Consider the following 24,848-nt stretch of genomic DNA (forward strand, 5'->3'; position numbering starts at 1 on the left):
CAAGGTGGGGTGACTGCAGAGCTTTGAGAGTTGTATTTTGGCAAAGGTATATCAAGGTCAGGTTGGATGGGGCTCCGAGCAACCTGATCTAGTTGAAGCTGTTCCTGCTCACTGCAGGGGGTTGGACTAGATGGCCTTTAAAGGTCCCTTCCAACCCCCAGTAGGTTATAAGTCTAGTTGGGCTTGTACAGACAAATAAATCATACTGCGACTAATGATTCTACAGATGGGAGGTAAGTTTTAGAAGGTACGGGACAATCAATATCCAGTCATCTTCAGGCTATCCCAACGTCTATCAGTAGCTTCTGTGTCCACTCTGAGACTAGCTTTTATAAAAGATGTACAATGGTTTTGGTAACTGCTTTTACCTTGTGTTGATGCCTGATAATTGCACAGATAGCAGGAAACATTCACACGCAAATTTTAAAACTTTAAAAAGTCAGGTAGCTGGTTTCTGCTACCCAAGATGTTAAGATGGGAAATTGCATGCCTAAAATCAGTGCTGCGTCTGTGAAATCCAGTTCCAAGTTTACATATAGGCTTACCCTTTGCTTTCTCTCCGTACCCTATTGGAAGAAATCTAATATAGGATTGTTGTGGAAGCATTTCTCTGCAACAGCTGTAATGCTGACTTTAAATACAGAAAAAACAAACAGAAAACCAAACCAAAACAACAAACCCAAAAAACTAGAATTGAGAAAAAGCCACAACCAGATATGCTCAGCAAATACCTGAAGTCATGGACTGAGAAACAAGGCTAGGAAGTCCTACGTGTTTGTGGCCTCCATGTCAATGGCTGTGCCTCCTGTAATTCATGTACCAAGCAACTTCTAAGGGAGATAAACAGTGCGTAGAGGGAACCCAACCTTGACTTGATGGCTGCAGTCTGCTATGCTGTATTGTCCTTTTGATGAATTAGTTTCTGGTGGCTTTGCTAGAAAATGTTTCTATTATAACAAATTCTGTTCTTCAGAAAAAGTAACAGCAAATTATTCTGGTTTCCTTTATTAATAGGATTTTTTCCTAGGTATAGGTATGTACTACCATTTTTACACTACTGCACTCTGAAACTTCTTTCTTTCTGCCAAGCAAGCAATAGATACAAGGTGGAAGTTGAGAGGAGGGTACTGAAAGTTGCAATGGTTCAGCTGATGTCATGACCCTGGCAGAGCTACTACTGTGGCTGTTCCTGCAGCGTCCTTCCCCCTCTTTCATTCTGCTCCTGTGGTGGTTGGCGTACCTGCCCCATACGCTTTTAGAGTAGACATAAAACAAGAATTGTGTGCTTTTGAAAATCACACTAAAACTTTTAACTTACAATTTTGAAAGTTTTTAATGGAACCAGTAAATAATTTTTCACTGTTATGCATGTTTCTAAACTTTTATTGAAATAATAATTCAGATATCATTCAGCAATCTGCTTGCTGAATATTTTTGTGTTGTTGTCATAAAAGTATTTACTTCACATGATCAAGAAGGATATTTTACATGTTGTTGAAAATACTTTTCAAAATGTTTTCTTTTTTGCTGTTTTCACTTCGTAAAGAAACTTTTGTTGTAAATCCAAAATCTTATATCTGGTAGCTTCTAGACAAAATAGATAGGTGAAACATAGCACATCGAGGTATCCAAGGTCAATAAATCCAGGAAATGGGGGTACACTTTCTAGGCTTATTGAAGTTCCTCTCCTGCTTCTGAATCTTTCTTCATCACTCACTTGAGAAACTCCCTTCAGCAGGTTACCCTTCTTGTTCAGAGGAGATTCAGTTCAATAAATTCCTTGTCCTCATCCCTGTGTAAGCAGTAAGCAGCAAGCAGCACTGCATGCAGATATTTATTTAAATGTCATTCATTATTAATATAAAGTATTTAGACAGCAGCGTACTGAAAATGAATTACTTTGTCAGGTATTTAAGAGCTGTATTGTACATAGTTTGTTTTGTTGGAAAACTGCTATAGCAATCATAAAAGGTCAGGGATTCTTGTTCTCTGAAGCCTGAGGCTTTTTAGATATTTACAGGCCATGTACAATGTAGCTGTTCTGCCATTAGACCTGAGCTCGGGAGTAGAAGAGGGACAGGGGAGGGGTTGTTTCTGGGTTGAGAGGGTAATTGAATTGCCAGCCTGAATGAGCCTTGAGCCTCTTTGAGAAAAGGATGTTACTTACACTATATTGTGTTAGCTGCTGTGACTCCGTAGAGTTTAGGCCACAACTTCCATTCTCTTTTTCCATACAAACTGGATTACAACTCCACTTTATAAAGGTACAATCTGTTCTATTGTGCCTTCCCAGTCAGTGTTTCTCGGTTCATACAGATCACTTGTAATTGTGTCTCTCGGAGACCAGAGTTCAAATTCTCCATGCACACATTACTACTTTTGTTTCTAAACATCAGAAGATGGCAAAAAAGTATTCTGACTTCCAGCCGTCCTCTCTTTAAATACAGCTTTCACAGTGCGCAGTGTATATTCTTTGTTTTATAATGCACAAGTGCCATCTTAGTTATTTCTTTCTTTAAAAAGAAAAAACACTAAGAAGAAAAAGTGTTCAGCTGCTGCAGGAGAAAGCTTCACCCTCCACCCCTGAATAAGTACCAGGAGTGATTTTTAGAATTTTATGTCCTTCTTTCCCCATGTTGATACGTCAAAGCACGAAGGCCTTGGTAGAAGGGAGCTCCAGCACCCGCCATCCTTTAGGACTGGCACAATCAAATATCGTACTGCAACAGACATCCCTGCAGCTTCCCAGAAGCAAGTCTCAGCCTGAACACTTGCAGCCTGTCCAGCTTTCCTCCTGTGAAGCAGAAGTGTGTGCCGGAGGAAGCTGCCTCTTACAAAGCAACGTCTGCTCACTTGCTCTGCCTTTGCTGTTCAGTGAGACCGTCATGGAGGCTTTTCTTATCAGCCACCTTTATGGTTGAGTAGTCACAGTGAAAAACAAGCGTTGGTGAGGTTTAGGCATGGGGATATAAAGTTGTGTTACATGGCACAGGCATAAGGAGTGAGTGACTCAGCCTTTATAGTCTGGGTCTATAATGAAGAATCGGGGGTGCAGAAGCATCTTTTTGTGTTATCAGTATTCAAAAATCACACTTTGTTGCTGCAGCCCTCTATTACTAGCTCTCATGTTTTTATCTCAAGTCTTGCGATATTACAATGATTCCTGACATTGATCAACAGTTTTCTACTTGTTCAGAAAGACCGTCTTCTCCCATATCCCTTAATAATAAAGATAAACTGGTCTGAGCTGACACATCAACCATTTTCTAACAGACTTTGTAGGTGGATGTAAGCATTCTAGTGGCCGTCATTTAAAACAAAAAAACCCCAAACCAAAACCCCAAACCCCAGGACCAACAAAGCCATGCTGCCCTCTGGATAAAAGGTTGTCCCTGGACTGTGCAGAATGCTGGCAGGGAAATGGGGGAGAAACTGAATGTCAGGAGCAGTGCAAAGTTGTGGAACACAACAGTAAGTTCTAGAATTTCAGAGGAATGTTTAGGTTTAAATGAAACCAAAGGAAATGTATGGGGTTTTTTCAAGGGACAAATTTTTGTTTTTCAAGGGAGGTACGGGAGAGGGAACAAACTGGAGAATAGAGATGGATACCAAGGGGCAAGGGTGAATGTGAAGTTTGGGAGATTGAGGGAGCAAAGGAAAAAGTGTGGTAATTTATTTGAAATGAGAAAGCAGGAAAAGTGGGTAGATGAAGGCAAGAGACAAAAAACTGTGGGATCATTAAGAGAAAATGAAATGATGAAAAGATTTTAAGGGAGAAAGGGTGGTGAGAGACATAGGATTATGACAGGTGAGAGAAACAGAATGATGGTTTTTCTGTGCCAGAGGAACTCTGAGTAAATTAACAAAGGACATCTAATATGCCATTGCAAAGACTGTAGAAAATCATGAGTCACAGTTCATATGTAAAATACTGTAAGTGGGGTACTGTTAATACAATGAAGGATTGTGGAAGTCGGAAAGCTGCTAGATGATTGGTGGTAATCATGTACAGATACGCATGACAATTAATCTTTAAGTACTACTTTGAGGCCCCAGGTTTTTGAAAGTGCTGTTTTATTCAGCTTTCACTGTTAATCTTTGTATATTTCGGGTCACTAAATACAAAAAATCATTTAAAAGAAAAAGTAGTAATGGTGTTAAATTGATGCACTTGAAACAGTGACTTTTCTTGAGATGTCTGTTTGTACTTAGTGTAATGGAATGGCTGACAGCTGGTTTCAGTTGCCATAGTATAATTATGTAGAATAGACTTTTGCGATGACACTATGTCAATTAAGGAATCTCTCACATTCTAGACTACAAAGGACAAAATGACAGTACAAGATATTTCTTCCGTTCTTTTTCATAAAAAGATAGTGACACTGTGTGAAATTACAGTCCTGTTATGATGACACAAGTCAAATGATGTGAAAGATTTCTGGATTGATTAAAAATCATCAGCATTATAATATAGAATATGTATGATTTGATAAGTTGCTGTTATGTTTTGCTCGTTCTTCTTCGGAAGATATTGGGGGGGGCTGACAGACTGGGGGTGTTTCTTGTTATATTTGAACTGGTGTGTGTCAATGTGAAAAATGCTACTTATATAATAACATACTTTAAATAGTGGCTCTTCGGTATGTGAAAATATTTTAATCCAATACATCTTGAGTAAATTTTAAAGCCATCGCACAACATGAACTAGGATAGAAGGAGGTGATATTTTCCCATATTTTTTGCTATGTCTCCCTTTTATAAACTAAACCCAGACGAAAAGGAAATTATCACTTTTTTCTTCTTTTCTTTTAAAATATTCACTCTGTCCCAAAACCTTGATGAAGTCAGTGTATTAATTTTTATTACATAAAGCATAATAATGCATATTATTAATTGTTTTTGAGAAAACTGCAATATCAAAACACCCTAATGCATAATGAATTTATATTAAAAGCTCTTGAATTGAATTGAAAGAAAAGATGCTATAAGCATTTCCTGATAGTAAATGCAATTTCTTCTGGTCTCTCAGTATTGATCCTAGGTGTTTTAATAGGTTTTTTACCAAGTAAAAAACAGTCTCATTTGCATGCAAATTATATAATGCTTCCAAATGATACATGTGGAGATCCTTCTCTGCCTGGTTTCCTCTGATTATTGATGTCTGTTTAAGGCTTGTTTTTGTTCCCTGTGTTAGCAATGTAGTATTTATTGACATTTTGATATAGGAAACCACAAAACATCCTATCCAGTTAGATTAATTTATTTCTGTGGAAGTGCACAGGAAAAAAGGTTCTATGAACAAAGGCACGAGCAGACATTTATCTCATTTAAAAATTCAGAAACATGCTAGTTTTAGACTTGCTTCCTCTGTGACGTCTGTAAGAAACTAGCCAACTGAGTCATCTTATTATTTTGGCATCTAAAAAAATTACTCCACATTGTTAACGTAGCTTGCATCATTCCATGCCCTGAAAGTAAACTTCATTTTAATGAAGACAGCCTCCCTTTAATTCTGATCTTTTCTCACGTACAACATGTGGCGTGTAGTTACCAGCTTGCCAGGACTGCATCTCATGTCTATTTTGTGTGCAGCCTACTACACCCTGGTTTTGTGAAATAAAAGCGATCAATACTTTTTTATAAGATGTGAATATTCTATGAATAGTCTACCTTTAATGTCACTGGTAAGTGTAATGATCATTAATACATGTCTTCATCTCTAAAAAAATAACTTATGTAAGCACGAAATATTCATGTAACTAAACATTTAAGATATGGTACATATACAATAAATTCTCTTCTATTACTGTAGCAACATGATGGTTTGCAGGTTTGTAACACAGTTTGTGTAACACCAATTAGAGTAACTTACTAGGCTATACTGTCTACTAGACTATTCCCTGCCAGTTTTTGTCAAGTATTGGAAAACATTTTTCTAATCATGTTTGATACGTTAGATAATAAATCAACACAGTAAGGGCAGGATAAATGATTAAATAGAATGGAAGGACAAAGAGATGAAGCAATTCAGAGTTGGGCTCCTCAAGTCCTGCCCACAGCCCAGTCTGCATTCTGGGCTGTGCTCGGGGTATCAGGAGGGTTGCAGATGGGCTTGCTTTGCTTACTACCTTTCACTGGTAGTAGATAGTATCAATGGCAAAGGGAACAGTGCTTACCCTGGTGTTCTGGAAGAGGAGAGTTAGGAATCTGCAGCTCTTCTGCAAGGATGTTATACATTTACTAATGGTAAAGTTGACACAGGGTGACTTTCTGTTGGCAGAGAGGGAAACCACGTCAGCACTGAACCTGTACTTCCCTCTCGTCTTTAGACGCGTCCACTTTAGGACAGTTAGGCACGCTAGTGAAGCAGTGCGGAAGACTTGCCCTGCTGCTCCCAAAGATAAGGGGAACACTTTGGACTTCAGGTGTGACTGTCTTTTAATTTATCACTAAAACTTATTTCAGGTGTTAAGACTAGAAGATATTTACTCTTTGATACAGTTTATATGATGTCTTAATATTTAGCATAGTAACATGTACTATATATCTTTTGGTACTGTCATTTGAAGAGGATAGGGTTCCTCTTTTTCTCAGGTGCTGCCGCTACTAGTGGTAGCAGCAGCAACTCATGATCATGACAGCAACATCTCAAAACTTCTCAAATCAGGATCTCACCTTCATATACTCCATCATGTTTCCCCCAAATTAAGAGTTTGGCAGCAGTTGGCCTTGACCCCATTAGGACTTCAGTCCTAGCCTCCTCCTTACTGAACTCTGGCATGATGTTCTGAGACAGGTTTCCCTAGATATCACCTCAATAAGCCATGAACTCAGTCCTATACCCACAATGACCCTGGTCCCATCTCTTTGAAGTCACTTACTACTTTAACATACCCTGTTTTTTTATGGCATAGCTGTGCTTAAAGCTTGGTTTGAGCTTGCAAAACAAGTAAAATGTGCCAGCTGTGTTGATGCTACCTGTAGTGGCACAGCTCAAGTGTGCGAATATATTTTATAGATACGTAATAAAATTAATTTTATAAAGGAATAGTTTAACAGCTTTGCATTCTAGGCATAATAACTAGCTTTGTATATTGATTTTAATTACAAAGCCTAAAAATGTAGAAAATCCTTAAATGAAGTTACTTAAATGGAAATGCGCATTGTTGTAATTGCTTCCATTGAACTAGAGTTGAAGATAATAAAACCAATAATCCTGGACAACACAGGAAGGGAAAACGTAACCCTCATATGTAGTGAAATATCAAACAGAACAAAAATTCTTTGAAAACCATTTTGTCTTTGAGTTAGTGAGAAAAACCCCACTACTAGTTTGTAATTATTCCTTTAGAATGGAAAAAAGGAATGGAGAGATGCAATTGCTTGGGGAACAGACATCTAGTGCCAGTTAAGATGCTGTAGGGTATCTAGGCTGGTCTCTTGAGTGCTGCTTCAGAAAGATGTGGGTCTCCTGCATTGACTGTGTCACCTCTGCTGTCTGCATGGTTATGTGTCAGGGGCATCTCCAATATAACTAGACTTTTGTGTTTTGCTGTTGAATTGAGTTCACAGTGTCTTACTGGCTGTTTTTAGCAGCTCTAACAATCTCTGGCACATCAAAACAGTCTCATTCATCTGGAAGAACAAAAATATTTTGCTAATACATAGAACTTCCGTTTAACTAATACTCCTTTACATTGGAATAAATGAGGATTGGGGATGATAAAGTGCCTTACCAGTCACTGCAGGAAAAATAGTTGAAAGTTCTCCCAGAACACTTTTGTAAAGGGATTGCCTGTTCAGCCAGGATTAGAATTTTGACAGATTTTAGCAGTGTCTAAGAAAAACCTATGAAAGTACACCCAGGTAGCTTGTTTGTGTTTCCAGGTGATGGACAGGGGCTCAGGCTGTGCAGTAGACCAGCATCTGTAAGCAAAAGGTCCAATTTACATCTACAAATCCATTTCTTGAACACTGGTATTGTCTTGGGAATCTCTAGCTGTGTCAATAGCATCTGGTTTAACTTCAAGAATTTTATGCACGTCTTTTAATACACCTTTAGTGAATTTGAGCCTCCAAAACCAAAGTCTTGTTACCCGTTGTTGGTTATATTGTCAGATTTTGACACTGCTTTTTTTTATTCATAACTGGATTCGTGCTCTGGGTGGCATAGCATTCGCTTTGAATAAACACTTCTGTGTACATTAGCCTACTTGACAGACAGTAAGTCACAGGCATTGCATAGGGTCTGCTGTGACCAAGTACTTAACTTTGTTTGAATGCTACATCTTCTGGCTGTTCTGATTCAGCTGTCCTGGGACAGAGAGGTAAAGATATTTATTATAAAAAACAGTTTCATGTTAGTGATGATTATTGAAGATTGGAATATGGAAGAGGTGGTGGAAGTGGAAGGAGACATACTGGTTTTTAATCTCTCAGTTATTGCTAGTTTGGAGAAAGCTGGAATGAGATCCCAGCATTGGTTTCTCACTGAAGAAGCTTTTGTGGAACCTCAGCTGTGTGCTAATTCTAAGGGGTATTGTACTGTCTTCTGGCCCTTAAAGGAAACTCTAGCATTAACCCATCTTTATGGCCTTTCCTTGGTGGGGCTTTTAGAGGGGCTGTGAGAAGTAGTAAAATGAAGAAAGAACTAGAGTCTACAGTTAAGTAAACCTCTATATTGACTATAGAGAAAAAAAGATAGAATGTAAATGGTTTGCTTTATTACACCATAATTTCAGTAGTGTAAGTATAATGTAAACGCAGAACTGCCATCAGTAGTTCTCTCCCTCTGAATGAGACTCCAGTTCACTCCTGGCATTTTCTCTGATGCTTCCTCTTAAGAGAATTACCCAGTCTAAATAAAAACCCACAGAGGTTGTATTCTCATGGCATCAGGCACTGGGAGCTTGCTAAGGTCCATTCCTTAGATTTTTATTATGGAAAGAAATTTTGCTAGCTCTCATATATCAGGAAACTGTTCCTTTTCTGAATATGTGCACTGAATATTGAGAATCTTTGAAGCTGTGAATTGTACATAACTTCTTTAATCTGTTCTCTGGTTTGCTATTTAGGGAAATGCGAAAATAAGTGTTTGCTCTGATCAGTATGTGACTGAGGAAAAAGAGTTCAAAAAACAATTCAGTAGTGCAGTATCTACAGGTAGGGAAACTTCTCCATAGGGAACCTTCTCCTCCTTCCCATCATGAGTCTGGGACAATTGGCACTACAGACCTGGTGTGAAGGACAGGCATATCCACAGAGATGGTGTGCATAGGTGTGGTAAGATGAGCTTTTCATTCCCCGTGTCATAAAGAACTGATAATCTAACTGGCATTTTCTGCTTAGACCTCCAACAAGGGTTACAACTCAGCTACTGCCCAATTGACCTAGAAATGGAGAAAGTATTTACACGTACATAATGCAGGTACAGTGGTTTTTGAACATAGAATTGTTAAGCCACTAAAAATCCTACAACCACCTCAGACTGAAGATGCTTTTAATGATTTTGCAAGCTAAAAAGAAAAGTTTTATCTTTGCATAATCAAGAATTTTGCTGACTTTCTTTCCAGTGTCTTTGATATAATGCTGTATAACATGTTGGTATATTTAAATAATATCAGTGTTATTTAATATATTTATATTTCTTTTTTATTATTCTACTAGCCAGTTAAAGAAAAAGTATTTTGTATTTTCTCTTGAATTTTTGAAATTTGGCTTCCTTGTTATGTGACTCTGTCTTTTCTTTTTTCCTTCCTGCTTTTTTTTTTTTTTTCTTTTGCCTTCAGAACTACTATGGAGCTGCCAAAATGATTCTTTCTGACAATCCACTTGGCCTGACGTGCGGAATGGTGTGTCCAACATCAGATCTCTGTGTTGGTGGCTGCAATTTGTATGCCACTGAGGAGGGACCAATTAATATTGGTGGATTGCAGCAGTTTGCTACTGAGGTAGGTAGGACTTGCAAATGTCTTAAATTCTTTGTATGTACCAATGAGTATTGTCTAAGTGTTTGCCTTTGTTAATGATTTGTTTAAAAAAAAGTTGTTACTGATACAGTAAAGGTGTAGGAAGTTAGAATAATTTTCTTTTTTCTTACGGCATATTCAGGAGCTTAGAAATGCATTCGTAATGCAATACTTTATAAGAATATCATTTGTGCACAAGATGACTCTTTAGAAACACTAGTAGTTGAGACAATTTGTTTTATAATGAAAGATTTATTTAAGCCAGGTGAAATTGTGGATGTTACTGAAGTAGGCTGCATAGGGAAAAAGATCAAGTGCACCTGCATCTGTAACTGCATGTTAAGGAGATGTAGAACTGTTCCGGGCATAGGGTAGATCCTATGTCAGAGTCAGTGTGCATTTGTATTGGCTTTGGGGCAAAGTTTCAGATGATTTAGACTTTTTACTGTCTTGTTTTGCCCAAACTAAGTAAGTAGTTTCAGGTTGACCTGAAATATATGTCTGTGTGCATCTATCTAGATAGATACAGATGCACACATGTGTGTATGTGTAAATTTATTAGTTCATAAAAGTATGTGTATATTTTGCCTACTGAAGCAAACGTTGTTACTTGCTGCTTGATGTTAGGAATTCTTCTCGAGGGTTTCGGTTGAGGTACGTGCATTATTTGTGACTGTATGGTTTCAATGCTCCAATTTCCATGTGAGGAAAGACAGAGGCTACTGCTCATTTGTTAACTTTCTTTGAGGGCACGGAGAATTTGTACCAAACTCGTGATCTCAGCTGGCACCTCATCTGATCTGTCTGAAATATCTTTGGGTAAAAATTGTGATTTTGGTCTCAGTAAAAGTGAGGAAGTTGTGGCGGTATTAAAAAAAGGCATATGCATGTGTTAAGATTGGACATTTCTATACAGTCCCTAACTAATAAGCACATCCCTCTTCTGTATCTTAAGCCATTTGTCTGATCATATTTACAAACATACGGTGAAATTCCAGTCACCTTTACAAAGCCTGAGAGAAAAAACTTTGTGGGACAGACCAAAATAGAAATGCAAATCAATCTGGAAGTAACAGATGATATGCCTGTAAGGCCAATTTTTTCCCTCTGCTGTCATTCATAGACTTCACACTCCCTTTTCAATGAGGGTCATGATTCAATGAACAAATGTTACTACCTGCTGCAGTTCTCCTTTTATCTATTTGTATCCCTCCTTTCTTCTTTCGAGGAGACTTGTGAAGCTTCTGGAGCATCTGCTAAACTTTTCTGCTAGCTGTTGCTGAACCTTCACTCCCCTCGGTCATTTAAGTAGCTATCAACTTTGATTTTCTTGAGATTTGAACATACAACCATAAGAATCAGTACGGTTTGGACCAGAGTTCTCATTTACAGGATGATGTTAGAGACACTGAACTGTATTTGTTCTATGTGTATATTCAATAGTTGGGTTTTATCAGTCAAGAGGCAATTTTATTAGCTTTTCTTCTAATGGCCTTTATTCCTTATATGTAAAAATTGAATATTTGTTGCAAAGCAGAAGACATTTTTTTCTTAAAAAAAAAAACCCACAAAAAACCCCAACAAAACAAACAAAAAACCCCCACAACCTATAAAGAAAAAAAGAAAGATTAAACAGTTGTCACATAGATGATAAATACAATGGTGAAATATTACTGTTTAGGAACCAAATGCAAGTAATATCTGTTGAAATTTGATTTGTGTCTCCTTTTAGCCCTAATGCTATGATTAATAGAGAGGAATTATGGCTTGATAGATAATGCTAAATATCTGCCATTTTTCTTCAAAAATCTTTAGAAAATCTATTAAAAAAGCTCAGTGCTAGTACAATGATTGATATGAAAACTGCAGAGAGGATGAATAGCTCAGAATGGCTTTGCTCCTAGTGTTTCAAGTTTGTTTAAAGTGATATTATTGTCAAGAGTTCTAACAAAATAAAATTATTATACATTTTTATTTAGCACTCTAACAAAAATAACATTTCAGTATATTTTATTATCCTTAATATTTTTATAGTACCCTAAAACGTTAACATTAGTTGTTAATAACCTTTAGATTTACTGCTGTTTAACAAAGTATTTGTATGTATTGTAGTGCTCATAATTAGTAATAGCAGGCAGTCACTTTTGTAATTAATACTTCTTTTTCCAGCTTTCATTCAGTTAAATTTTGCTATGAAAGTATGTATAGTTGAAAAAAAAATAGTGGTCTGAGTGCTTCCAAGTAACAATTATTATGAAAATATAGATTGAAATACTGAAGAAAATCATAAGGTACTACTGTTCATAAAACAACTGGCCCAGTAAGCAAAGTGTGTTCACAGCTTTACCTATATGAGTAACTTAGCAAATAGTGTAATTTAGGCATGCAACGTGTGTTAGTCTTAATGAGAGCTGCATGGTAATTCTCACGCACTGTGTAACAGTTTGTCCCACAGGGGTGTATTTACTGGAAACTCCATTGTGCATAAAGCCAGTTTTAGACTTTTTTTCCTTGGAATTAGTCTGAGGATCATGCACTTGATGCATTATGAGAGTGAGTGATAATAAAAAGGCACAACTGCTAGCTGAGATAAAAGATAAAATAGCAGTAAAACAGGAATGTGGGTTTAAAATGGAAAATATATGGCTATGATGTATGCCCCTTTGTGCTTCTGAACAATGACTGATCATCTGTTCATACTGCAGATAAAACTCCCTAATTGTAAAATATTTGTCTTGCATATGGTAGATCAAAAAAATGGCACCTCACACCTCCTGCGTTTTCCTTCTACGCTTCCATATAGTTTTGTAATTGTTAGGCTCATTCTCAAAGTAAATTGTAATGCAGTCTGAAAAAAATGTGGGTTTTGACAATTAAATTTTCAAATGGGAGGAAATGAAATGACCGTTTGTGATGTAGAATATGTATACTGGGATGCAGTTACCACGGTAACTGTTGCATCTAGAGAAGAACATGGAGTAAAAGCTCACTATTATAAATGATGAGTGTCAAGTGCAGGTTACACCTGCTACTGCACAGGTCAAAATTATATTAATGTCTTTATCTCTCTCCTTTGCCCAAGTATTTTAGAAACAGGAAACATCTCTGTTTTTGGAACACAAGTTCACTCAAAATATACTGAGATTGGAGTGACAATACATACAAACATAAGCTATGTGACTGTCAGTCCCACAAAATAAACTAAAATTACTGGTTACTCAAGTACAAGTTTGTAAGCTTGCAGTAAAAAAGAAGCATGGTCTATTACAGTGTTGTAGTATTAGTAAGAAGCCCTCAAAATCTTACATTTCTGGATAGGCATTACTGAATCTAAAGGTTCTCCTGTGTTTCTAGTTAATCATTCTGAATGGAGCAGCACAAGCTAAATAGAAAATGTATTCTTTTAATTGCTGCATACTAGATCTAAATACTAGATCATTTAGTACTGCGCCTCTTGTGCCAGCTACAGTTCTGGTGATTTGTTGCTCTCTGGAGATATATTCTGCCTGCTGTTGCAGCAGAAATAAATTGGAAAAGGAAACTTGGTATGTTTTTTTTTCCTAAAAGATGCATTGTATGAGTTTACCTGCTGTTAACTTAGTGGCATCTCAGCAGAGCACCTGGTCTGGGAGGTGGGCTGTGGTGAAAGTCCCACTCTGAGTGCTGAACCTCCCTTCTCCCCCAGCCCACCATGGGCAAGGAAGCAATGGCTGACCATGACGGATTACCATGGAGGGGCACGTTGCACCCTCGGGCTCAGGGTCCCTCTTTTAGTTGCATATTCACAGCTCCGATCAGTCTTAACATAGGTGGAGGGACAAGGTGGTTGTCATGGAGCTGCAGCTTCTGCAGTTGGATTGCCTTGGGATGTCTGCCTGGTCCCCTCACTGTCGCCAGCTCGGATGGGTGTGCTGCATCAGCAGAGGAAGATTATTCTGGGGAGCTAAGACAGGAGTTAGTGATTAGGACCCCCTGGGAAACTGCCCTCGGGGACAAGGGACCAGGAGCTGGCAGATCTTCAGGGATGCTTTCTATAGAGTGCAAGAGCTCTCGATTCCCAAGTGTAAGAAGTCAGGAAAGGGAGGCAAGAGACCACCCGCAGCAGATTTGCAGATGACACCAAACTGGTGCAGTTGACACATCTGAGGGATGGGATGCCATCCAGAGGGACCTGGACAAGCTCCAGGAATGGGCCCATGTGAACCTCATGAGGTTCAACAAGGCCAAGGGCAGGGTTCTGCACCTGGGTTAGGGCAACCCCCAGTATCAGTACAGGCTGGGGGATGAAGGGATGGAGAGCAGCCCTGCCGAGAAGGACTTGGGGGTACTGGTGGGTGAAAAGCTGGACATGAGCCAGCAACGTGTGCTCACAGCGCAGAAGGCCAACTGTGTCCTGGGCCGCATCCAAAGCAGCGTGGCCAGCAGGTCAAGGGAGGTGATTCTGCCCCCCTGCTCTGCTCTGGTGAGACCCCACCTGCAGTCCTGCATCCAGCTCTGGAGCCCTCAGCACAGGAAAGACATGGACCTGTTGGAGAGGGTGCAGAAGAGAGCCACAAAAATGATGAGAGGGATGGAACACCTCTCCTATGAGGACAGGCTGAGAGAGTTGGGGTTGTTCAGCCTGGGGAAGAGAAAGGCTCTGGGGAGACCTTATTGCAGCCTTCCAGTACTTAAAGGGGGCCTGTAAGAAAGATGGGGACAGACTTTTTAGCAGGGCCTGTTGCGATAGAACAAGGGGTAATGGTTTTAAACTACAAGAGGGTAGATTTCAACTAGATATCAGGAAGAACTTTTTCACAATGAGAGTGGTGAAACACTGGCCCAGGTTGCCCAGAGAGGTGGTAGATGCCCCATCCCTGGAAACATTCCAGGTCAGGTTGGACGGGGCTCTGAGCAACCTGCTCTAGTTGAAGATGTCCCTGCTCACTGCAGGGGGGTTGGGCTAGATGACCATTAAAGGTCCCTTCCAACCCAAACTGTTCTATGATTCTGTGATTCTATTATTTGGACAAGTTATATGAACTTCGTCTACAGCATGTTTTACAGTCATTAAACATTCTTTGTTTTTTCTAAGGCATTTACATGAATGTTGCTGTGTCCTTTTTAGTGGTGGGATTCATGAAATGTTGAGGGATGGAATCTGCAATGTCCTAGATCCATGGGTTTTCTTTAGACTGGGATGATATTAAAATATATGAAAAATCTTTAATGAGATTATGGCTTTAGGCCCTAGTTTTGCCAACACTCACCTACTTACATAGAAGTTTGCAGTATTACAACTGTAGGTGTTCACTTGTGGAAGGAATATCAACAAGTTTTCATAACTAGCTTACGTTTGTGGAAAAACCACTCCTGTGCTATCCACTGCAATTAAATGAAATTAATCGTGTGATCATGTAATTTGACAACTTCAAGAAGATTACTGAGCATGCAGTTTGCTTCACTTACTATTAAAAGCCGTGCAGAATATTTTCTCCTTTATTCAACTGCCCCATATTAATGTAAACCAGCCTACAGATAAATAACCATGGAAACCAGTAGGAAAGTGTGAAACTAACACAATCAGTTCCTAAAAGTTACTGATTTCATTGCCTGTAATTTTCTCTGTGCACTAGCAAAATCTGGTGACAATTCAGTGTATACTAATATGTTTCACACTAAAATAACAGCTAAAAGCTAATGTCTGTCAGTAGCTGTTTGGTATCTCATCATCTTAGTGAAGGATATTTAATGGCAAACCTGAACTGATAAACTTATTTCTGTAGCTGTTTAAGCATGGAAGCAAGCATTATGCCTCAAGAGTAGAGGATTTAGTTATGAAGTCAAAACTTATGTTACTAAAAGATTAAATTTTCCCACTGCTGCTTCCATTTTCTCCTTTTTTTTTTTTTTGTATTTCAGCCACCTTCTTGTGTTGATGAAGGTTTTGTGATGAAGATGAAAGATTAAACAGATGCAGTTTTTACTTAAGAAATGTGACCTTCTGTGTTTGTCTCTGAGAGGACCAAATAATGCTTTTTAGCATGCTATCTTGTTTCATAGAATTAGGCAAAGGCTTTTTTACATTTTAACATTGAGGTTAAACTTTCAGTCTATTTACTTTTTTATTTAACACGTTCTTTGTCAGAATTGAAAGACAATTTTAAATAAAGGTGAATTAGAGTAAAACTGTCTGACCATATTTGAATTCTGCAAGTAGGTGGAGAAGGGTATCTACAGTATATTCCTTTTAGAAAAATTCTGATAAGAAAAAAGTGACTGAAATGAGTTACTTTAATTTATATAAAAATTGAGATAATGTTTCTGAATAACAGTTCTAACCTGTTCTAATGGTTTAAAATGTTTTAGATTTATTTAAATCATGCTTACTATGCCATAAAATGATTTTCATCAGGTTAGCAAAATGCATTTCTCAGAGTCATCTGCCACTCTCTGCCAAATGTCACATCTTTTCATCAAGACATGCTAATAGTGGAGACACGTGGTAAAGAAAAGAACCAGAATGACGGTTCTTTATGTCCTACTCTCACGAGGAAAACAATAAGCTTTTCCCTGTCTGCATTCTGAAAAATAGCTAAAGTGAGTTGGCTAAAACTTTCCAGGAAAATTAGACTTGAATCAGATGCTCAGCAATCGAAACCACTGTAGCTTGCTTAAGTGGAAAATATTGTGGAACCTTAATACAAACTTGTGTTTGGATATAGCACCTGGAATTATGCTCTTTGTTGAGTATACTTAATGTTTTAGAACAAGAAACAACCCCACTGCAGTGAAAGGATGTTTGATTTACAAGGAAGAAGAGAAAAAACCCAGGATTTCACACTGGAGAGAACATTGAGCAAGTGCACTCTCACCTTTACTTGTTGCAGTAGTGCAAATAGGGAACCTGTAATATGTTATAAATGTCTGAATCAAGAGAATTTATTTCAGTTGTTGGAACTTTAGCAGAAAAGATTGGTTGTTTTAGTTTGGACAAATTGTATCTCACTTGAGGACAAAGTCTCCATAATCTTTTTTGTAAACAGGGATATCCTTTCTATGGACCCTAATGGACATGAAGCATAAGAAGTGGATGGAATCTGTGTGGGTTTAGTTTGAATAGGCCCTGGATGGTGAAGTGTAATGATGATTGCATAGTATGTGGTAAAAAGTTAAAGAATAAATTCCCAGTGTTAATAATCTATCTAATCTCTTTTTCTTGTGTATGAGACAGAGCCAGAAGGAATAGCAGACATGGGGATGATGGTTGAGTCTTTCCACTGAGAGATTCAACTTTAAAATTTGTTACTGGGTCTCATTTTCCCGATGGGTCTTGGTTAAAGAGCACTGCAAAACAAAAGAAAAACTCCATCCAAACAAAAGTGAAATAATCTTTTTGAAAGGAAGGTGGACAAGAAAGGCAACAGTATTCAACTTTACTTGCATCATCACCACAGTCTGAGCAGATTAAAATCCGAGAAGACAGTAGCATGTGATGTGGCGTTGAATGCTTATTGCAAAATAGTCATCCCTGCACACCAGAGCGTTTGTACAGAAGAATTCAGTGATATTTAATTAGGTGAATTACAGTGTAGGGAAACTTCACCATGAGGTGAGTGAAAATCTTTTGAAATGCATTGAAGCAGTTTGCTATTTTCACAGTTACTCTGCCAGCCTTAATATGCAAAACTGCCACTGAATTCCAGATGGCAAGATACTGTTGCACAAGCTGGCTGTGCTGCATAAAGACAGTTTCACCCTATTTGCAAATAGGCAGAATTAAAATTGACCATTCAGCCTGAACTCTTAGGATTTCCTGCATGAGTGCTTGGTTTCTGAAGCTTAACACTGCACTACAGTAGTGCGGCACTTTAGTATAACATTTAGTTGATGGGTATGAGTGTTCAATAATAAATATAAAAATAATATGTTAACAATAAAGTAAATTCAGTGATAAATTTATTAAGCATATGCATATTCATAGTGTTCAATATAGACGTTGACTATGTAAGTCATAATTTGTATTACCGAGTAGCCTTCTAAAACAACTGCATGAGACTTTAATGGAAATTTGGTATCATTTGAGCCATTTCCGTGTGAATGTAACAAAGCAGACATTTTAGCAATATCCTATTGCATTTTGGTTATCACAGTCTAGTTTCACAGTACAATATAAGCTTTTCAGCCTGTGAAATCCATTAATAACCACATTAAACCTTCTCATATTGTATGAATTGTCAGGTTTAAATGATTCTTTTTTAAAAACAATTATCTGTCTCTTGCGTCTTGCAGTTTGTTAAAATGCTATGTCAATTTACAAATATTGGGGGAATTTGACACAGAAATTTTAGAGGGGGAAGGAACTAATCATTGGTTTACCTAGCATGAGTGCTCAAGTGTGCATAAAGGAAATGAACATTGATTCAAAATTTAAATGAAAAATTCTGTTCATGAGTGGAATTGCCAAAGTTTAACTTGAAAAACCTTTGCTTCTTGAGTTCTAAGGAAAGTAAAAACTGTTGGTAAACTTGTTGAATGGCTTAAATATGGTATTTATTAAGGCAAATGACAACGTATGTATTTTAAAGGACTAGTTAGTTCTTATGGAAGACAGTTCTGCATTGAAATAGATGGGGAACAATGTTGTCTTCTGGTAGTTTTTGAGGTGCAGCCTTGAAGTGTTTGTGATGTGACTGAGAATCCCAATGCAGTGAACTCATGTATCCCTTGGGTGTAATATTGTGCTCATGCTATAAAAATATGCTCCTTGGGTTAAATATTTTCCCCCTAATGCCTAAAATAAAATGAAGATGTAACTATGCTCTTCCATGCTCCTAATCTTCAGTAGCTTGCAAAGGCTGTGAGTCTATTCTTTCCTTTTATGGGTTATACAAGATAGAGACTCCATTCCTTCCCCTACAATGTATGTAAATGCAGAGGACAGTGAAGTCTAGCTCAGTTCATGTAGAATATTTCTGCCTTAGCCTCTTACCTGTGTGCCTGAGCGAAGAACTGATTTAATGCAAATCTGAAATAAACTGTGTGACATTGCGACTAGGTTAGGAGCCCGTTGTGCCTGGGTTCTGTATAAATACATAATATTGGTTACAGACTGTCCCAAAGTACTTTTAATAGTCAAGACAGAATGGAGCAGATCATCACCATTTTACAGGAGAGAATTGAGGCATAGGGAGAACAGTTTTAACTTCCAGGTATGCCTACAACTTTTGGACACACGATAAAAAAGTGGAGAACATCTGAAATAGATGAGCAACTAACATGAGATAAGTCCTATTACAATTATCTAAGAGAAGGCATTTAAAGCATGGGTTACCTTTGAAAATACATCACTGAAGATTATAGGCAGTTCCTAAAAAAGTTTCAAAATTACCTAAGCTTGGTCACCTACCACCTCTAAAAAGTGAAGCCATAATTGATTTATCCAGGATCACACAAGATGTCTCTTGAAGAAGCAAACGCTCTTCATTGGCATTGCAATCCTTTGTGTTATTCACAAAAATACTTTTCTAGTACTAAGAATAATCTGAACATTGTTCATAAGGAAATTTTTGGTGTTACAGAGATTCTCTGCCATCTGGCTGACTTTGTATTACTATTCTGTTACTAGTAGTCTGGTTCTACCTTCTCTGTAAAACTTACAGTAGTGAAACATCTGACTTCAGCCATTTTTGAGACAAAAAGAACCCCAGAAGGACCAAACCCTGCAACTACAACATCCCTCACAAATGCACAAATGTGTCATTTAGGAATCCCTATAATGCTACGAAGCGATCCACAATAATACATCAATAATATGTGACAGTACTAGCAGAAGCTTCTATCATGTTATTCACAATAAAATTTAAGGAGAGAATGTAAAGTATGTAACCTGTTGAATGTATTGCTTTTCAGGTGTTCAAAGCTATGAATATTCCTCAGATCAGAAACCCTTCCTTGCCGCCTCTAGAAGATATGCCTGAAGCCTATCACATGAAGATAGCTCTCCTTGGTGCAGGACCTGCAAGTTTAAGTTGTGCTTCCTTTTTGGCTCGATTGGGCTATTCGAACATCACCATATTTGAAAAGCAGGAGTATGTTGGTGGCTTAAGGTAAAAAACAATGACAACAAAGCACTATTTCAAATGATTGTAGAAAGCATAGCAAAAAATATTGTGCAAACATAATTTATACATGATCCCTCTACCTTTACCAAAGGAAGAGAGTAGAAAATTTTAGATTTGGAAAACTTATTTTTAATTAAATAATTCATAATTCAAGTTAAAACAGGTACAGTTACAGGCAAGCTTTAACTGAAAATCTGGTGGCTATCTCCTATATTCTTTTCATATGAACTCTAAAATTCCAGGGTGCAATTGTTATTATCAAATGAACACTTCAGAAAATTGTCAGGAACTATTTTCCCTTATCCAGAACTTTTAAAACAAGATGAAGTACTTGTAGTCCTATATGGTGAAAGAATTAGTAGATGTTTAAAACGCTTTAGACAGATACTAATTTCATGGAGAATTTTAAATTTAGAATTCTTTCATGAACTACTTTATGCAAATAAAGGTGACGGTGAATAAATCCATCATGTATGCCTGGACTTGCAGCTCTAGTAAACCATACCATAAGAGTGAAACCATACCATACCAAAGAGTGAAAAAAAGAGTGAACGATTCTCAGCCTTTGACAAATTGCAAATACACAAAGGAAGGTACCTTTGCAGTTTTCCTGTGTGGAAAACACTTCTGACATTTGCATGGTGTCATGTTCTCTACACTAGAAGATGAATTTTTACCACTGTAACAATGGCTCAGGTCATATATTTTAAAGTTGATTGGAATCTCTAAGTATAAGATAAAATATTTCAGTAACTGCCTAGTGGATACCAACCCATTCAAAATCATAATTAAATTTTACATGTTGAAGACATACTCACACTTGAAGTGTTTACAAAATGAAAAGTGAAAAGAAACAGAGAGAGAGAAGGGTGACATGCTTGCATTTCTCTGTGCAGCATCACTGAAACCAATAGAGTTGACACTGTTAATGTATTTGATCCATAATGTCAAATACTTACTCAGTGCTCTGGAAGATAGAGAATCAATGCGGGAGAAGAACTGATTACCTGAATTTTTCCCAGTGAGTTTCAGAAGTTTTTTACCTAATTATCAAGGTGTTAATACATAGGCATTTAACTGTACAGCTGTTTGGTTTGAACTGGTTGCCATAGAGGATTGCAAATTTAGTATATGAAATACCTATTCACCTGTTGGGTAGCACACGTTTTCATAAATACCAGATTTAAAATCAGTTTTGTTGCTGTAAAGTAGTAAGAAATAATAAGACGTTTCTCCCAATGAAGCTTTACTTGGTGACAGGTTAGACTCAGGTTGGACTCAGCAATATAATACAGTACTTTCTGTAATCGCTTACAGTACAGTGCTGCAGTTCCTTACTGTGTGCTTGCATATTTGAAGCAATGTCATCTTAAGTTGCATCTGTTTGTCATGTTTTAAGTTGAATTTAAAATAAAGCTTAGTCTGTTGTTTGTTCTACTGCAAAAAGCCTTACACTAAGTTTTTCCTGCTAGTATCCCTAGTGGTCAAGTGCTGCATTTTAAAATGTATTTCTTTCTTTTGAGTCTTAAAGAACACATAGCAATCAAGGTCAAATTTTCCTTCCATTCATTTTAGAAAGTTTCACATCTGGTTTAAGGGCATAAATTCCTTTTGTCTTTATTTTAATTTTGGAACAGAAGGGAGGCTGGCCTGTGGCAGCAATCATCCATTATTGCATTTGTAAGTCTTTGCAGTACATCTTCTAACAAGTTTAGATTATTGATGGGTGTGTTTTCAAGGCTTCATAAACTGTTGAAAATACCTAACAAGACCAAATTAATTTTGTATTTGGAATCAGCTGTTAGGAAGGGCAGTGCTTGTGTCCTATTTTGGTTTGCTTTGCCTTTTTAAAGTGTTTTTAACTAGGATGTTCCTTCACATGCATGTTAAACCATAGCTAACGTTAATAATATTGCGACAATAGAAAAGTGTCTAGTGATTGCAGTTCCTGTGGTGTGACATTTAAGCGTAACATAATCTGTGGTTGTCTGAACATGTCTGAATTTTTCACATTCATGGGCAGGTTTTCCTACATTTCACCAGTTGTGTAAAAGTTATGCTTTGTAGTAGAGTAGGCATGAGTAGATCATACCCTTGCTTAGAGACGGTGAACAAGCTTCACTGCTCATGCTCTTAGCTATGCCACTGGTTTATAACATACCAAAATATTTCTCTCACTAGGCCAAAGGGGTGTCTCTTGAGCAAAAGTAATTTGGCATCACTAAGAAACACCAAGCATCTGTCCAAGCACCTCTAACCTGGATTGGATTTGAGGAAGAGGTGAATTTGTGGGATGCTGCTCCCATCCACCTCTTACTTCCTGCACCTCTGCCTCATTTCCGTCTCTCCATTGCAGAGTCAGAGACTGTCTTCTGCTGCTGAAAGAAATTGTATCAAAATTCTTGATGTACCAGCTGACTTTCAAAAAAATGCTTGTTTTCATAATGAATGTGCATGCATGTGTCCCCACAGAACTGTGTGCATTTGCAAATGAACATATATGTACATTTATGTGGGTATACTCCACAGCACAAAACTGTAAGTAAGTGTTTAATAAGAACAAAAAATTGTTTACAAACAATGACAGTGACATAACACAGCCAGTGCTGTTCTGGGTTCTTCTAAGATTCATGGAAATGACAGACCTTCAACAAATATATAGGTGACTTGGAAAAAGGAACTTTCCTTTCTTTATTAGATTTCTTTATTGAATCTCTGTTGCAGACTCATATTGATACATTAGTTTCTGCCTCAGACACCTTTTACTTAGCATGAAAGTTGTATTGTCATGACACATTCATTATATCTGATATTTAGAACACTTTTCATTGCACACTGGTCAGGGAAGGTAAAAAAAGGGCAGTATTAGAAATGATAAGGAGGAACACCAGCTTCTTATCAATATCATTAAAGGTGACGCAACTTAAAATAAATAAAATTCTTCTGGCCTATCAAAGTTAGATGTTAAAGATGGTGTCATCACTAACAATATGTAAAAGAAAGCCACAGTGAATCTCTTGTGCCAGTGCTTTGTTATGGAAATTATAGATCCATTAATCTGAAAACAGATTAGACTGAAGTTTAGAAATATCTGGGGATAGACTTCCACTTTTCTGTATATTCAGGTTTTTTATCTTCATTGGACAAAAATATCTAAAATAGAACTTCACTGTGTAATGTGTTTTATGGCAGAGATTTTGAACTGGCATAAGTAGATGTCATTTCATTGGGGATAAAAAATTTGTACCAGGAGATCTAAACTGAGATTCTATGCGGGTACTGCAGTTTTCCCGTACAGGAGATCTGTGAATCTGGGAACTTGAAGATGTCATTCCTCATCTTACCCAGGAGAAGAAAGTGCCAGCTAGTAAACATGAAGTCAAAAAGCAAACTTAAGAACAAGAGCTCATAGAATATTACTGACTTTATCCGTCCTGAAAGATCTAAAAAAAAATGTATGAAGTAGAAATGGAGGAGGGTACAGCTTTAAATACCATTGCTCAAAATAGCATATACAACACTTTTTAAAAAAAATGAAGCTCTTTTGGACCCAAGCTTAACATATCTTAAATGGTTACCTACAAGGATTGGCCTCAAGGTACTGTCTTCCTGGCCTATTTTTTTAGCATTGGGTGAATAATTCTGTTTTGTCACTCTAACAATTTAAAAAAAACAACGGTCAGGCTTCAGCACATTTCCATTCACATATGTCAAAATCAACTAAGGTGTGTTATAAATATTGAATTTTTAACAAATAAAAAATCCTTTCTTCCTAATAGCTGGAAGTGTTTCACAAGTGCTTTTATTTATTTTAGTACGTCTGAAATCCCCCAGTTCCGATTGCCGTATGATGTAGTGAATTTTGAAGCTGAGCTTATGAAGGATCTTGGAGTGAAGGTAAAGAAAAATATATCCTGCCTATATATAGCTCAAAGAAAAAAGAACAAGAACTCTGCCAAAGATTAACAGCAAAATGTCATGCACATTAGTAAAGAACAATTAAAAGCTATGCTAGACAGAAGCAGGAAGATGCTTCCTCTTGCTCAGGGCATTTGTCTGTCTCCTGTCTGAATGCCACTAGTTTGGAAAAGGGCAATCAATAGTTCTCATCTGGCATGCCTGCATGTGATTAATTGTCTGTAAGAAACAAATTCCTAAATTGCTTTAGGGGTTCAATGTAGCTATTAGAATGATTTGATTTTTTTAATCAAGTTTTTTTCATGCAAGTTTGGCATTACTTAAAACATTCATATTTGATACTTCTCCTTTCGTCTCCTCTCTGAGTTTTTTCTTAATGATTTATCATACAGTCTTGCATCCAAGTTAATTTTCTAATAAAATGCATCAAATTAAACAAAGTGTTAACATGATCATCTATTATAAACAATAACAGTCATTCAACTCTTGGAAAGCAATAGTTATGCATTATTCTGTTAAACAAATGTGTGTTGTTTATAGATAATGGGAACATTGCTTTATTGTTAATTCAGGGCTTGAGCTGAAGATTTAGATAATATTTACAACTGCTGCATATTTTAATAGAAGCTACAAATGTAGAATGCATCACTGGATCAAATTTTTGAGTACCAGAAGGGATAATATATTTTAACATGATACTAAAGCATTCAGTGAAGCAAGAAGTTCTTCTTGGAATCTTTTGTGTTGGTCTATATTGTAAAAGCGGTAGACTGTTGTCACAAGACCCAAGTTGAGAACACCATCCTGCCCAGGTTTTATAAAAATACTAGTAAATGCTACAGGTCTTTTCTTTCTACTC

The 24,848-nt window shown here is 37.3% G+C and overlaps 1 protein-coding gene across 2 annotated transcripts in view; it reads left to right on the forward strand.

Annotated features, from left to right (window-relative positions):
* The window catches only part of DPYD (dihydropyrimidine dehydrogenase), a gene marked incomplete at both ends in the record, with an annotated part of 369,496 nt that overhangs the window by 101,651 nt on the left and 242,997 nt on the right, over window positions 1-24,848 (forward strand). For both annotated transcript variants that reach the window (XM_082002991.1, XM_082002992.1), the window contains 3 exons: window positions 9,789-9,950; window positions 19,860-20,056; window positions 23,887-23,968. In XM_082002991.1, the coding sequence (XP_081859117.1) occupies window positions 9,789-9,950; window positions 19,860-20,056; window positions 23,887-23,968 (441 nt within the window). The remainder of the gene's footprint in view (window positions 1-9,788; window positions 9,951-19,859; window positions 20,057-23,886; window positions 23,969-24,848) is intronic.

Source organism: Phaethon aethereus (genome assembly GCF_964289735.1).
Source record: "Phaethon aethereus genome assembly, chromosome: 8".
NCBI classification, from domain to species: Eukaryota; Metazoa; Chordata; class Aves; order Phaethontiformes; family Phaethontidae; genus Phaethon; species Phaethon aethereus.